The 13,444-nt window shown below is 33.9% G+C and overlaps 1 protein-coding gene and 1 non-coding gene across 2 annotated transcripts; one reads left to right on the top strand and one right to left on the bottom strand.

Annotated features, from left to right (window-relative positions):
- Window positions 1-2,070: 2,070 nt before the first annotated feature.
- Window positions 2,071-7,278, bottom strand: LOC133293146 (probable trehalase). The gene is made up of 11 exons (XM_061491684.1): window positions 6,683-7,278; window positions 6,447-6,566; window positions 5,304-5,419; window positions 5,076-5,176; window positions 4,762-4,871; window positions 4,538-4,610; window positions 4,290-4,454; window positions 4,111-4,198; window positions 3,008-3,107; window positions 2,641-2,854; window positions 2,071-2,247 (listed from the first exon to the last, which is right to left on the bottom strand). Exons 1-11 carry the CDS (start codon window positions 7,276-7,278, stop codon window positions 2,164-2,166), a joined length of 1,767 nt encoding a protein of 588 aa, XP_061347668.1. The 3' UTR covers window positions 2,071-2,163.
- TRNAN-GUU (transfer RNA asparagine (anticodon GUU)) lies at window positions 6,239-6,312 on the top strand. Its single transcript has one exon. It is a non-coding gene; the product is annotated as a tRNA-Asn (tRNA).
- Window positions 7,279-13,444: the final 6,166 nt, after the last annotated feature.

The following is a 13,444-nucleotide window of genomic DNA, read 5'->3' on the forward strand; positions in this document are numbered from 1 at the left end:
TACATCAAGTACACCAGAGATACGGAAGATTGTAACACCTGAATTGGTATATCAAAGAAGGAAACAGCCCACATTGCCTCAACAACAACCTCAATCGTCTGAACCCCTGGTAAGTCCTGAATCTCATATTTCTGATCATGATGTTAATACTTCTGATGAACCCAATACTACTGCTTCTGATGATTTACCCATTGCTTTAAGAAAAGGAAAAAGATCTTGTTCCAAGAAAATTTGTTCTTCTTGTCCCTCTTGTACTCAATACCCTATCTCCCATTTTGTTTCCTCTGCTACTCTTTCTGTGCAGCACAAAAGCTTTGTTTCAGCACTAGATTCTACTTCAATCACAAAATCAGTACATGAAGCTTTGAAAGATGGGAATTGGGCTCAAGCCATGCAATATAAGATGAATGCGTTGGAGAAAAATAAAACATGGGAGGTTATTGATAGACCCAACGGAAAGAAAGCAGTAAGGTGCAGATGGGTTTATGCCCTGAAATATAATTCTGATGGCACTCTTGAGAGATACAAGGCTCGATTAGTCGCCAAAGGTTACACTCAAACCTATGGCATTGATTATGAAGAAACCTTTGCTCCAGTTGCAAAGATGAATACAGTGAGAATCTTGTTGTCCCTTGCTGCCCATTACAATTGGGATATAAATCAATTTGATGTGAAAAATGATTTCCTCAATGGTGAGTTAGAAGAAGAAGTCTACATGGAAATCCCGCCTGGTTTTGATTCTGTTAAGGGGGAAAATAAAGTTTGTCGATTAAAAAAGGCCTTGTATGGATTGAAACAGTCACCTCGTGCTTGGTTTGGAAGGTTTACTAAGGTTATGATGACCTTAGGATATAGACAAAGTCAAGGAGATCACACTCTTTTCTTCAAGCACTCCCAAAATGGGAAGCTTACTGTGCTCCTTGTATATGTTGATGATATTATTATCACAGGTGATGATTTTGTGGAGAGACAGATTCTGCAGACACGACTTGCCTCTTAGTTCGAAGTCAAAGACCTTGGGAAACTGAGATATTTCCTAGGGATAGAAATAGCTCATTCAAGCAAAGAAATTTTTATCAGTCAGAGGAAATATGTTTTGGATCTTCCCAAAGAAGCAGGGAAGATCGGGTGTAAACCCTCTAATACTCCTATTGAGCAGAATCACAAGATAGGCTTTGAAGAGGAGAGTCCTCCAGTTGATAAAGGACAATATCAACGGCTAGTTGGAAAATTGATATATCTGGCTCATACTAGGCCAGACCTAGCTTATGCTGTTAGTGTTGTCAGTCAGTTTATGCACGATCCAAAGGAGAAACACATGCAGGCAATAGAGAGAATTCTTCAGTATCTTAAAGCTACTCCTGGTAAAGGATTGTTATTCTGACGTGATGGTAATCTCTCTTTAGAAGTCTACACTGATGCTGATTATACTGGATCCGTGACTGACCGTTGTTCTACCACTGGTTATTGCATGTTTCTTTGCGATAACTTGGTGACATGGAGAAGTAAGAAACAAGATGTGGTTGCCAGATCAAGTGCAGAAGCTGAATTTCGAGCTATGGCTCAAGGCATTTGTGAGTTACTGTGGCTGAAAATTGTACTTGATGATCTCAAAATAAAATGTGAGGGACCTATGAAGCTGCTATGTGATAATAAGTTCGCTATTTGTATAGCTCATAATCCAGTTCAACATGATCGGACTAAACATATTGAGGTCGACCGCCATTTCATCAAAGAGAAACTTGATAGCGGGTTGATTACCACTCCATACATTCCCACTGGACGTCAATTAACTGATCTATTGACAAAGGGACTTCCTTCAGACAGATTTCAAGAACTTACTAGCAAGCTGGGAATGATAAATATCTATTCCTCAGCTTGAGGGGGAGTGTTGTAAATATTAGGTCTTTTATTATTATTAGTATTTGTTGTATTGGGCCAAGCCCATTAGGTCAAGAATTAGGTTTTTTAGTCTCTATAAATAGAGACCTCTTTGTATCAGATTAATACACAATTCAATAATATTTCAAATACCCTTTTCTTTCAAGTTTTATTTAACAAGTGGCTTTCCACAAATTTATTTGGCAATCACGCAAATATCCTTCATGAGTAAATTCTAGCAGCATACCAAGCTTTTTTTTCACCATTTAATTTCTGAACACATCAGCATTCTATATTCCGATCTTGAGGCCATCCAAACTCCTCCAAGAATGCCAACACAACACCATTCGACCAGCCAAAACCAGTCTGCATTGCAACACAACCACAGTCAAATTCATGTCAAACAGACAGATGTCATTTATTTTTTTCCCTTCGAAATAAGAATAATAATAATAATAATAACAACAAGGGGAAGGTTATATTTACAAACTTTTTTTCTTACAAACTTACAAACTATATTAAGTATGACTGGTCAGATTTCAATTAAGAGTATATGACCGGTCCGACATGGTATAGTTTATAAGAGTTTGTAAACAAAAAGTTTGTAAATATAATCTTCCCTAATAACAAATCCATGAGAAGTTTACCAGGCAAATTTCTTCTCAGTCACTCACAATTCAGATATATGTTTCTCAAATGTCTCCCTAGACCAAAAGTGATTTCTGATTTATAAACCATGATGATGTAGAGCAGTCATACCTGAGGTACATATTCACCCCCACCACCAAATTCTCCACAATGCTCCACGTCAAACTTTTCATGCATTACACCAGTTTTCTTGTAAACAATATAATTGGTTGTGATCCATCTGATGGCAATTTCCTCAGCCAATAATCTTGCTTCTTTCGACCCTGATTTCATCAGGCCTTCAACTAGCATGTGTTGAAGCGGGGCCCAACCATTTGGGAAGTCCCTATTTCAAGTTTCATAAGAGTCATTTAACAAAGGCTGATTAAGTGAAATATTTTACCTGTCTTCCCTTCTCTCACCCTTCTTCTCCTTTTCCGATTCCTATATATGTAGAAAAGCTTTTGCAGTATAACATCATCTAAATCTTATTGCTTACCACTGTTGTCCTGAATCACTCAAAGAAGTTGCAATTCCAGCAGCACGAAGCAGGCCAGAAGTTTTGAGACTTTCAACAACACCACCCACAAGCGAAGTATCTTGATAAATACAAAATATATTGATCATCAACTTAAAACACAAAATTCTTTCTTAATATTTCAGAGAGAAAAGTAAACTCATTAACCAAAGGCTACATGCATTATTTGTGATCTATATCTCCCAAAGTTCAAATAAATTTTCAGTTTTTCTCAGTGGTGCTTGTTTGATATCAAGCAGAAATAATTTTAAAAGTGAAAAAGTGCTAAAAGCACCCTCTGTGTGCATTAAACATAAATTCATTCCTTATTTAAATTAATATTTGACACCAATGTAAAATTGTTGAGATATATAGTTCCACAGTGGTTGTATATGCAACTAATGTGAAGTTTATAAGGTCTTGGACACTCCCACCTTTTGAGCTAGCTTTTGGGGTGGTGTATCCCAAGGTTCTTTACATGGTATCAGAGCTTCGCCGCCCCCCACTTTCTCTTGTGGCGTTTCTTAGCACAGGTAGGCTGGGCCTGTTGCACTGTCCACTCTTCAAGCCCAATGGGCTCTCGTGTGAGGGGGCGTGTTGAGATATATAGTTCCACAGTGGTTGTATATGCAACTAATGTGAAGTTTATAAGGTCTTGGACACTCCCACCCTTTGAGCTAGCTTTTGGGGTGGTGTATCCCAAGGTTCTTTACAAAAATAAACTAATATTACACCGTTTAATAGCTTTGTAGATCATTCTTATAAAATTACATACTAACCTAAAACTGTTTAGCACTCTATCCATATGTTTAAAGACCAACTATTTGATTTAATACTTAATAATCCATAGTTAATTTAAAATTTGGGATTACATATTTATCAATTGGTCCTAATTTCCTAATTCTCTACAAGCATGTTGTATTCAAGGCAACCAAATGTAAATGAAGTTCACGTTTGCTAATTAGAAAAATAACAAGGCTTGAACCCAATATTAAACTGATACCGCAATGATTGCAACTAGTCATGCAATTAAATTTACTTGCTAATTGCTACTAAAGTTGATGTGGATATCAAATCAAGAGTACCTGAGTAAAATGGCTCCATCCACAAAGGAACAAAATTGGAAGCAAATATATTTTGATTCTGGTGCAGGGTTTCCCAAACTTGAGCCTCCTAGAAGTATCAAAGAGACAGTCAGCAGAACTGCAGAAGGCTACAATAGCTCCCCTTGTGGTAGATTTCTACAAGTAGCACTAGGAAATACCTCACATGTGTCATTGCTGAGCCAGTAATCAAGCCATTGTTTCTTGTTTACATTCCAGAAAACAGAGTTCATTGCATTCTTTCTAACATGAGAAATTTCCAGGAAGTGCTTTGCAGTGCTATTATCTCCAGTAACTTTTGCAAAGAAGGCAATATTAAGTTCCATCTGAATCAATGAGCATCACAGAATTAATCAGGTTACAAACACTGATTTCAGGTCTTCTTTTAGTCATTGGTCTTAAGACATACCCCAAGTAGAAATGCATTTAAATCAACAGGTACTACAGATGTTGTGGCCAATGTTGTGAAATCAGGTGGATCTCTGCATCAAAACATGATATGATTTTATCAAATTGTAAGTATTGTTCGCTAATTAAAGAAGAAAACGTGATATGATGTTGCGGCCAATTGCATTCAGATAACTTTCATGATTTTTTCTTTTTCAAAAATCTTAGTTGTACACAAAATAGTACCTCATCCATCTTGTGCTGAAATCCCATCCAGATTCAGCAGCTGATGCCAGTTCAAGGTAAAAATGTTGTTTTTCTGAAACATTCAAGAACTTGGAGGCAGATTCCTGGTCCTATGTCATGGAATAACACCCAAAGTTATAGTTCATGTAAAGAACCTTGGGATACACTACCCCAAGAGCTAGCTTAAAGGGTGGGAGTGCCCAAGGCCTTATAAACTTCATATTAGTTGCACATACAACCAATGTGGGACTATATATCTCAATAGTTTAAACGTCATTTCACTAATACCACACTTCTTAACAAACAGCACACACCATTATGGATGATTCTGGCCTGGGTTTGTTCCACATTGCATAATAACGATTTAAGGTGTGAGTGCAACCTTGAGCATCCCGAATGCTCACTTTATGTATATCTACAACATGAATTAAAAGGTTCAACCATATGACTCAGGCAACCTCAAAGGTAGATATACAAGTATCATCCAACCATAGATAATAATAAACTATAAAGCAATTGAGGAAAAAGTTGTGTTGTAATACCTGAATTCCAAAACTCATACTCTTTTAGTAGTGCAGGTAGAGATCTTTTAACTAATTCTATATCACCAGTGCTACAGTATATCTCATAAATCATAGCGCTTAAAAGGGGAGGCTGACTGTAAAATCATAGTCAAGCTTATATGTCAGCCTTTTCTGTTTTTAAGAGCAAGAGTTATAATAATAATAATAATAATAATAATTTCTTTTTATTTCAAAAGGTGCAGTGCAGATATGAGGATTGCGTGATATCAAGGTAAAACGAAGAGAGTTAAATCATGCTACAATATCCTTTTGAAACTTATTCGTTATGTCATTCTAAGATCAGAAGTTTAAATTATAAAACCAGGAGAGAAAAAAATTTGTTTTTTGAGTGTACAAAAGGATCGGCATGTCATCTTAATCACACAGATACATTTCAAGCACACAAAACAAAAAAATAAAAAAAAAAATCCAAGTTGAGACTTAGACTACTCATAAAAAATATGATGATTTAGAAAGTCCAATCGTGTGGGTGTTACTGTTTTGAAGCTATTTCATAACCACGCACATTAATTCCTAAGCAGTACTTCTAGCTATATTTGCATAATTACTAAGAGATCACAGAAGTTTGCAATCACTCAAAATGGGGGGAGTCAACACCAATAGTTAAAATAATTAAAAACTATACGAGCAACTTTTATTACCTGAAAATATCAACCTATTAAGGAAAGAAAAGTGTTTGTCATTGACATAAAATTATGTTATTTTAAGAGACAGACATATAATAATATTTTTTTATTTAAAATTTAAATTAAAAAAAATCACTCACTTTCTCTCTTATAATTTTCATTCCTTGTGTCTATCTCTCTCCTAAAATGATATGACTTATGTTATTTAAAATGACAAACATCAAATCCAAATAATAAATAAGAAAAAAGAAAAAACACAACAACAAAGCTGGAATAGCTCAGTTGGCTAGAGCGTGTGGCTGTTAACCACAAGGTCGGAGGTTCAAGCCCTCCTTCTAGCGTTTTTATTATTATCTTTTATTTACTATATTAACCTTTAAAAGGTGAAAAAGGAAAAGACAAAAAAGACATAAAAAAATAGCATTACACAACATAAACATAACGATGAATGGAAAAGCCAAGTCAAGTGGGGTACCTCCTGTTAGTGTAGTATGCTCTAGCACCATTAAGCACAAATCCATATTCTTGTATTAAGGAAATGAGATTAGTCACAATTGCAGTTGCAGTCTTATACATTTTACTCACCAGCAAGCCCCTGAAATGAATCCCCCAAAAAAGCAAAACAAAACAACAAGAACCCCATTAAGCAGTGTCATAGTATTAGTAGCAATGACTTCAATGAAGCAAAAAGAAAGAGGCCCATTAACAAACCTAATTACCCAGTAGGAATCCCAGTAATAAACCTCACGAAAGCGCGACCCAGGAATCACAACAGAACCTGGCAGAGGAAGAAGAGTATGCAACTGTGGGTGGGTCTTGACCCGAGCGGATATTTTCCGGGTCAAGTTTTTCCAAAGGGAATGGACCTTCAGGGCCCAGGCCCTAACCTCAGGGTGCTTAACCTTGGGCAAGAAACCCTCTGGCTCGGGAACGAAATCCTCTGGTTCAAAGTACACCAGATCATCCCCTGCACCTTCGAAGTACGCTTTTATGAAACGGTTCAAATCCTCAACCGACACGGTCCCGTTTGCGTTCCTTGGAAGCTTCTGGAATGCGTTCTCAGTGACAGACAGGTTGGACTTGAGAGGCAAGTCCACGTAGGTTTTAGGATCGAAGTGCGATTCGCCAAAGGTATTGAATGCGGTTTCTTGGAGGCGTTCGAGAAAGGAAACAAGAGGGGTTGAGGGCTTCACAATCACATCCATGGGGCCACAGGGTGATCCTGTCACTGTCACTGTGAGAGAGAAATAGAATAGGCAAGTCAGCACGTGCAGTTTGTGAGTGAGGAATGAAAACTGCTTCACCATTGTTGGAAATAAACAAGGTGAAGTTGTTAACATTGTTGATTTTGTAAAGATGATGCTAATTAGTAATTACTGAACCAAAACAACAGATAACAGAATTAAAATAAATAAATAAATGAAGAAGAAGAATAAACAAACCAAAAGAGAACAGCGACTGGTGAAGCCGGCAAATTGCCGCAAGGTATCTAACTTTTGCTTAAGATATTTTCTAGTCACTTTCGGTATTAACTAACTCACCTTGCCTTTCCGAACACTGTCCATTGGTTAACTCTTGCATCAGATGTCAAGCAAGTTTGACTATCTCGAAAGGAAAAAATATTATTATATACAGTACGGAGGAGAGGTTATATTTACTAATTTTTTTTTACTTATTATCTTTTATTATTAAATTTTAACCGTTGATTTTTGTCAATTTAACGATTATAATTTATTGAAAATTAATAATTAATTAATAAGTATAACTCAATAAATTACAACTGTTAGATTGACGAAAATCAACAGTTATAATTTAATAGTAAGAAAAAGATATAATAACTATAACCTCCCCGTATAGAATGGAATTAATATTTTGGAGATAATTTTATATCTTATACATGTATAAAAATGTATAAGATTCATATAAAAAAAAGAGAATAAAGAAAATACAAATCTCATGTACTTTTACGTGTTTATAAACAAAAATACTAATCCCATATACATTAAGAGAATATAGTTTTTAACGTTACGTAAGATAATTTATCTCATCCAACACAAAAAAGGAAGATAAAATCCACTAAAAAGAAGGGAGAGAAAGAAAATAAGCAGGTCCATCAATTTTTGTGTGTGTTCAAATTGTCTTATACAAATTATATACCTGCACATAAAATAAACAATAAAAAAAGAAAAAAAAATGCATCCTTTTAATAGTTATACATTATGTCTTAACGATAAGATAAAATTATAATATGAAAAGATTTTTTTTCTGTCTCCTCAGTCACATCAGCTGACTTAAAAAGTGAAAAAAAAAAAAACTTTTCGTACTATAATTATATTTTACCATTAAGATATAATATGAAGCTACTAAAAGGACATAAATTATACCCTTAAAAACGAAAAATGGACCCTAAAAAAAACGAACATATTTTACTGAATTTGGTTACTGTTTTTTCCTTTTATATTTTTCCCTCCTCCTTTAATTTTTTTCACCCCATCAATGGATGACTTTGACTTAGTTCTTTTAAGTTGTACTTATGTAACGTTATATATATAAAGTAAAATCAAGTCTAGTTTATCCCTGTTACTCAAGCTATCATACCTGTTAGTTTTGTCTTTCTTGGGCCCAAGGCCCACCATATGTACTCAAAAAAAATTGAGTCTAGTTTAACTTTTCAATTTTTTTTTAGAAATACATATTAATTTTAATTTTTCCATTTTAAATCTTTTGAATTAATTATTTATATCTTCTTTATAATTTTTAAATTTTATATGAATTAATTATGTATTTTTTATAATTTTAAATATTTCTATTTTAATTTATTTCTTGAATTTTATATAAATTTAATGGGGAGGATTATATTTACAAATTCTTATAAACTACACTATATTATGAGTAGTACATTCCAAACTACCCCTAATATATAGTATAATTTGTAAGAGTTTATAAAAAAAATTATAAATATAATCCTCCCCAAATTTGTGCAATGCACAATATTAATGCTAGTAATAATTGAAACGAAAACAAGGGAAATAAAAAAATATATTAAAATCAATTTATTTTAAAAGCGAGCAAATATATTTTAAATTAAATTCATAGTAAATATATTTTTTATTTATTTTAAAACAAACTCAAGATTACAACACTTGTAGGGGTTTTGTTTTGTTTTGTTTTTTTTTATATAAACACAAAACTTGTAGGTTTGCTTACAAGCCATGTGGGATCGATATTAGGTTAAGGTGCGTAAAATTCTCTAACTAGAATGAAGAATTGGCTAAAGCCTAAAGGTAAGGACATTCGTTTTTTGGAAAAATAAAGAGAAAAAGCAAAGTTGATTCCTTATGAATTAAGGACGTGTTTGGGTAAATTATAAAAAATACTTTTATGATATAATTTTTAATTTTTTAAAAAAGAAACAAGGTTTTATAACTTTAAAGGAAAATACTAAAATTTATTTATTTATTTTTACTTTTTTCAAAAATTTATTTAATCATTATAAAATTTTGATATATTTTTTAATCAATTAAAAAAAGCTTAAAGAATTAGACTCTAAGCTGTAAAGTGCTTGCCTTTAACTCCTCAAGAATTACAAAAGGAGTCAAAATAATGATTTAACTTATAATTTGAGGATAAAAAGTAGGAGTCTAATCGTGTCGATTAGGGAAAAAAATTGGTTTGAGTTGATTTGACTTTGGTAAAAACAATATGTTAATCTAAACTAAACTAACTCGATTAAATTTAGCTTGATTTGAGTAGATTATTGGATAGCATTATTTATATGTTAAAGCAAATATTAGATAAAAAGAATAGAAGGAGATTAAAACATAAAAGAATAAAATAAAATAAAATATATGAGGTAGGATATTCTTACTACCAAATATTCCTACTACCAATCTACTACAACTTTTTAGCCATTGGATACCATTTTTCAGCATACAATCTACTACCACTTTTTAGTTGTTGGATCTCACTTTTCAGCAGATAAACTTTAAAAAGTTTATGAAAAAAAAAGAAAAAAAACAGCTTATGATGTACTAACGGTAATACATAATCATATTAAATTGGTAGCATGAACATTTAGTAGTAAGAATATTCTATCTTATTTCACCAAAAAAAATATTCTATCTCAATATATATATATATATATATATATATATATATATATATATATAGGCATGATCCTTTGACACTGGTGTCAAATTTAAAGTTTGACACCTCATCTGAGAGTCATTAGATCAAAAAATCAATGACTCTGATTCGTAAGCATGTGATACCATTGGTTAGGTTAATGCATATGTTTAACTTTCGATTAGGTTAATGCACTCTAAGGCTGAACCATTTCTTCTATAGCAATTCTGTATTGTTACGAACACTGCAAGCACTGCCACACAATGAAATTGTCACCATGAACAGATTCTTACATATTCTTTGGTTTCACAATGAAAACGTAGGTTACTTATTAAAATAGAACTTGCTCTGTAAAATAGTGGCTTATCTCCCATGGTATGGACTTTGGATTGAGCTTGTCTCTCGTCATTTCAACCTCCATTCATAACTTGAAGTGCTGCGAATTGAACTTTACAAACTTGTAGAATTCCGATCCATTTCTTAACCAGAGGCATCTTGACTAAATAGACAAGAAATTAAATGCTACTCGTGTTTGTCAATAATTTGGAGAAAACTAAAATATACGTGACGCGGGTGACAGGATGCTCACGTAGGGAAATTTTTGGTCAAATTGAATGAGCTGTCTCACCCGTCGGTACCTATTTAACACGTCATCGAGAATCGAGATTTACACGAAGTCGCAATATGATTTTCGTTAATATTTGTTCAGGATCAACACAGTTCGGGTCTTAGTGTATCAGTTTGATATTAGTGAATGAATCTTATCCTCCTCGAGTGGAAATAGTACGCTTGACCCCATCTTTTTTTGGTCAACTCTGGTACTGATTTTTTACTTCCACTACTTCAGTTTCACATATTGGTCTCATATAATATATCTATCAGTTCATTATTAGTTATTGATTTTTTACTTTAACTAGTCAATAAATATAATCACTATCTCACAAGCCTAAGATGTACAATTACAGGTCTAAAAATGAGGAGGGCGAGTCTGATGAGTGATGACACAAATTTTGGCACATTTTCTTTTAAAAACAGAGTAGTTGATTTGTTTTTTGTTTTTTTAGAGAAAAGAATCTCACCAAGTTCAAAGATCCATAAATTATTTGCATGTTTCCCTTTCAAGTTTGACAGTATCACGCTGAAGAGACACCCAGTGAGTCCATGTTAAGCATTTATGTTTGTCTGATAAAAATTAGTATGTGGCTTAGAGGCTAAGTGGTTTATTTGTCTTTTGGCAGTAAATAGAGAAGCAGAGCAGATAAGACAGCAGTCCTGGGATTCCGGACGTTAGACCAGAGAGGCCAAAGACCGCGACTGAAAGCAGAAAAACAGCTCTATCTATGTTTGACCGCAGAAAGCTAACTTTAATCACTATTTGCCTTTACTTTCACCACTTTTATTGACTTCAAATTGAAACATCACTTGAGAAACTCTTACAAACAGAAACTCCTACCGTGAGAAATCACTTATACTCTGACGCAAGAGAGGAATTCTAACAGGGAATATAAAGAGCTGAGAAAAAGAAACAAGATCATGGAAATTCCAACATCTTCAGAAAAGCAAGCCAAATTTCAGGCACCAAAGGGTAGAATTCTGAAGGAGAAGAGAGCAAAGCTTTACATAATTCGACGATGCATAGTCATGCTTCTCTGTTGGAAGGAGAATAGAGACGCGTAACACCGGTAAAACACTCACTCACCAAGAGCACTGAATGTACTGTTCATATTGTATTATTCTAAGGTAAATCAAATGGTTATAATACTGCAGAGGTTCTGCTTAACGAACCAGCAGGTCGGGATTACATCTGCCAGAGAAGCATTGCACGATGACCTGTATAAATGTATAAAGCAACATATGAAGGAAGCTTTTTCACCTACCGAGTGTATGTGACGCTATTGATCTACCATGATTCTTTTTTCTTTCTGTAAGTTATGATTTTTAACTACAAAAGCAATACACCTGTCATACGAGCTATATAGTGTGATTCACCCCCACACAAGCACATGTAAAGAGACAAGCAGGGAAGAGGTGAAAGATGAAATCTAGCAAGACAAGGAAGCAAGAGACCTTGGCTTAGCTCAAATTAATCTTACATTGCATGCTTTTTACTTGGAACATATTGAGTTCTACCTCTCCTCCAGAGATATTCATTACCCATATCTAGTACCACTAATAACAAAAAGTAAAGGATATTCCACTTGATCACCTTTCCTAGGCTTAGAATCAGTATAAAGTATCACCTTTAACAAAAATTAAGCATGCAGAAAATCTAAATCTCTGAGCACATTCTAAAAATAAATCTTGTTCTAAAATTGTTACTGGAATTCTACTTCCATAGGAGAAATTATTGTATAGACTTTGTATACACATGATGTATGTAAACTAAACCAATCAAAAATTGACACATTTTTATTTTATATTGAATAGTAACATAAATTTTTGTCCCATACAATTATTTAAAGTGACAATGTGTCAATTGTTGATTGGTTTAGTCTACACAACTCTACAGAAGTATCTCTCCTAATGTTTATAGCAAATCTTGAATCCTTGATGGACTAAAAAGAATTTGAATTTGTCTGAGAAATTGTACACCAGAGTTTGGAGGTTAACACAAAACCCTCGTACAATCCCCAATGTTAAATGATTCTCCATAATAGCCGTTCCACCCTCTTCCATTTCATTATTTTCCATCCAACATACTATTGTAACCATGACAAAGAAAATAAAATCACCTTTTTAAGCTATATTTAAAAAAAAAAAAAATCAATAAAACTACTTGATACACAATAACCAAAGTGCTATTGTTAGAATTGGATCAGAAAAAAGAAAGAAACAAAGGATTTTGGCCCAGATAAATCCGGATTTTCTGATATATATTGTAGAAGAAACAGAATTACAGTATGGAAATGACAAAGAAACGAAATACAGAAAATAAAGCTACTACAGTGTGATAACTACACAAGGGTCCAGCACATTCAAGAGGTGCTGAGCTCTCCCAACTCCAAGTCCAATTCCAACCTCCTCTCTCCCATGCCACTTTCACTATTTAACCAATTCTTCTAACCAACTCAGCCATCTAGAATATTATATCCACATGCTTTTAGAGACTAGCTAATCCTCTACAACCCTTTCTATATTACCTCTTTAGAGGAGGAGTCGTATCAGTTAAGTACGCAAATTCCATTAGACACTTGCCCATAGCTCCAAGTCATAACCAAAGCAATCATTTGACACCCCCCAATGAATTGAAACCAAGAACAGTGATCAGTTTATAACCATCAAGGACATATATATCTTCCATTACCTGCTGTATACTAACTACACTAAACTTTATATTAACCTCGATTG

This window comes from Gastrolobium bilobum, unplaced genomic scaffold, assembly GCF_033153095.1.
Source record: "Gastrolobium bilobum isolate Gb01-03AN ecotype WA unplaced genomic scaffold, APGP_CSIRO_Gbil_v1 utg16185, whole genome shotgun sequence".
Taxonomy (NCBI): Eukaryota; Viridiplantae; Streptophyta; class Magnoliopsida; order Fabales; family Fabaceae; genus Gastrolobium; species Gastrolobium bilobum.

What these genes read in the sequence shown, in the direction of transcription:
- LOC133293146 (XM_061491684.1), bottom strand. Translation starts at nt 7,278, where the DNA reads ATGGTGAAGCAGTTTTCATTCCTCACTCACAAACTGCACGTGCTGACT. An exon ending in TTCAGCACAAGATGGATGAG is followed by an intron (nt 4,611 to 4,761) that starts GTACTATTTTGT and finishes GTTTTGATGCAG; the next exon opens with AGATCCACCTGATTTCACAA. An exon ending in AGTGATTCAGGACAACAGTG is followed by an intron (nt 2,855 to 3,007) that starts GTAAGCAATAAG and finishes AACTTGAAATAG; the next exon opens with GGACTTCCCAAATGGTTGGG.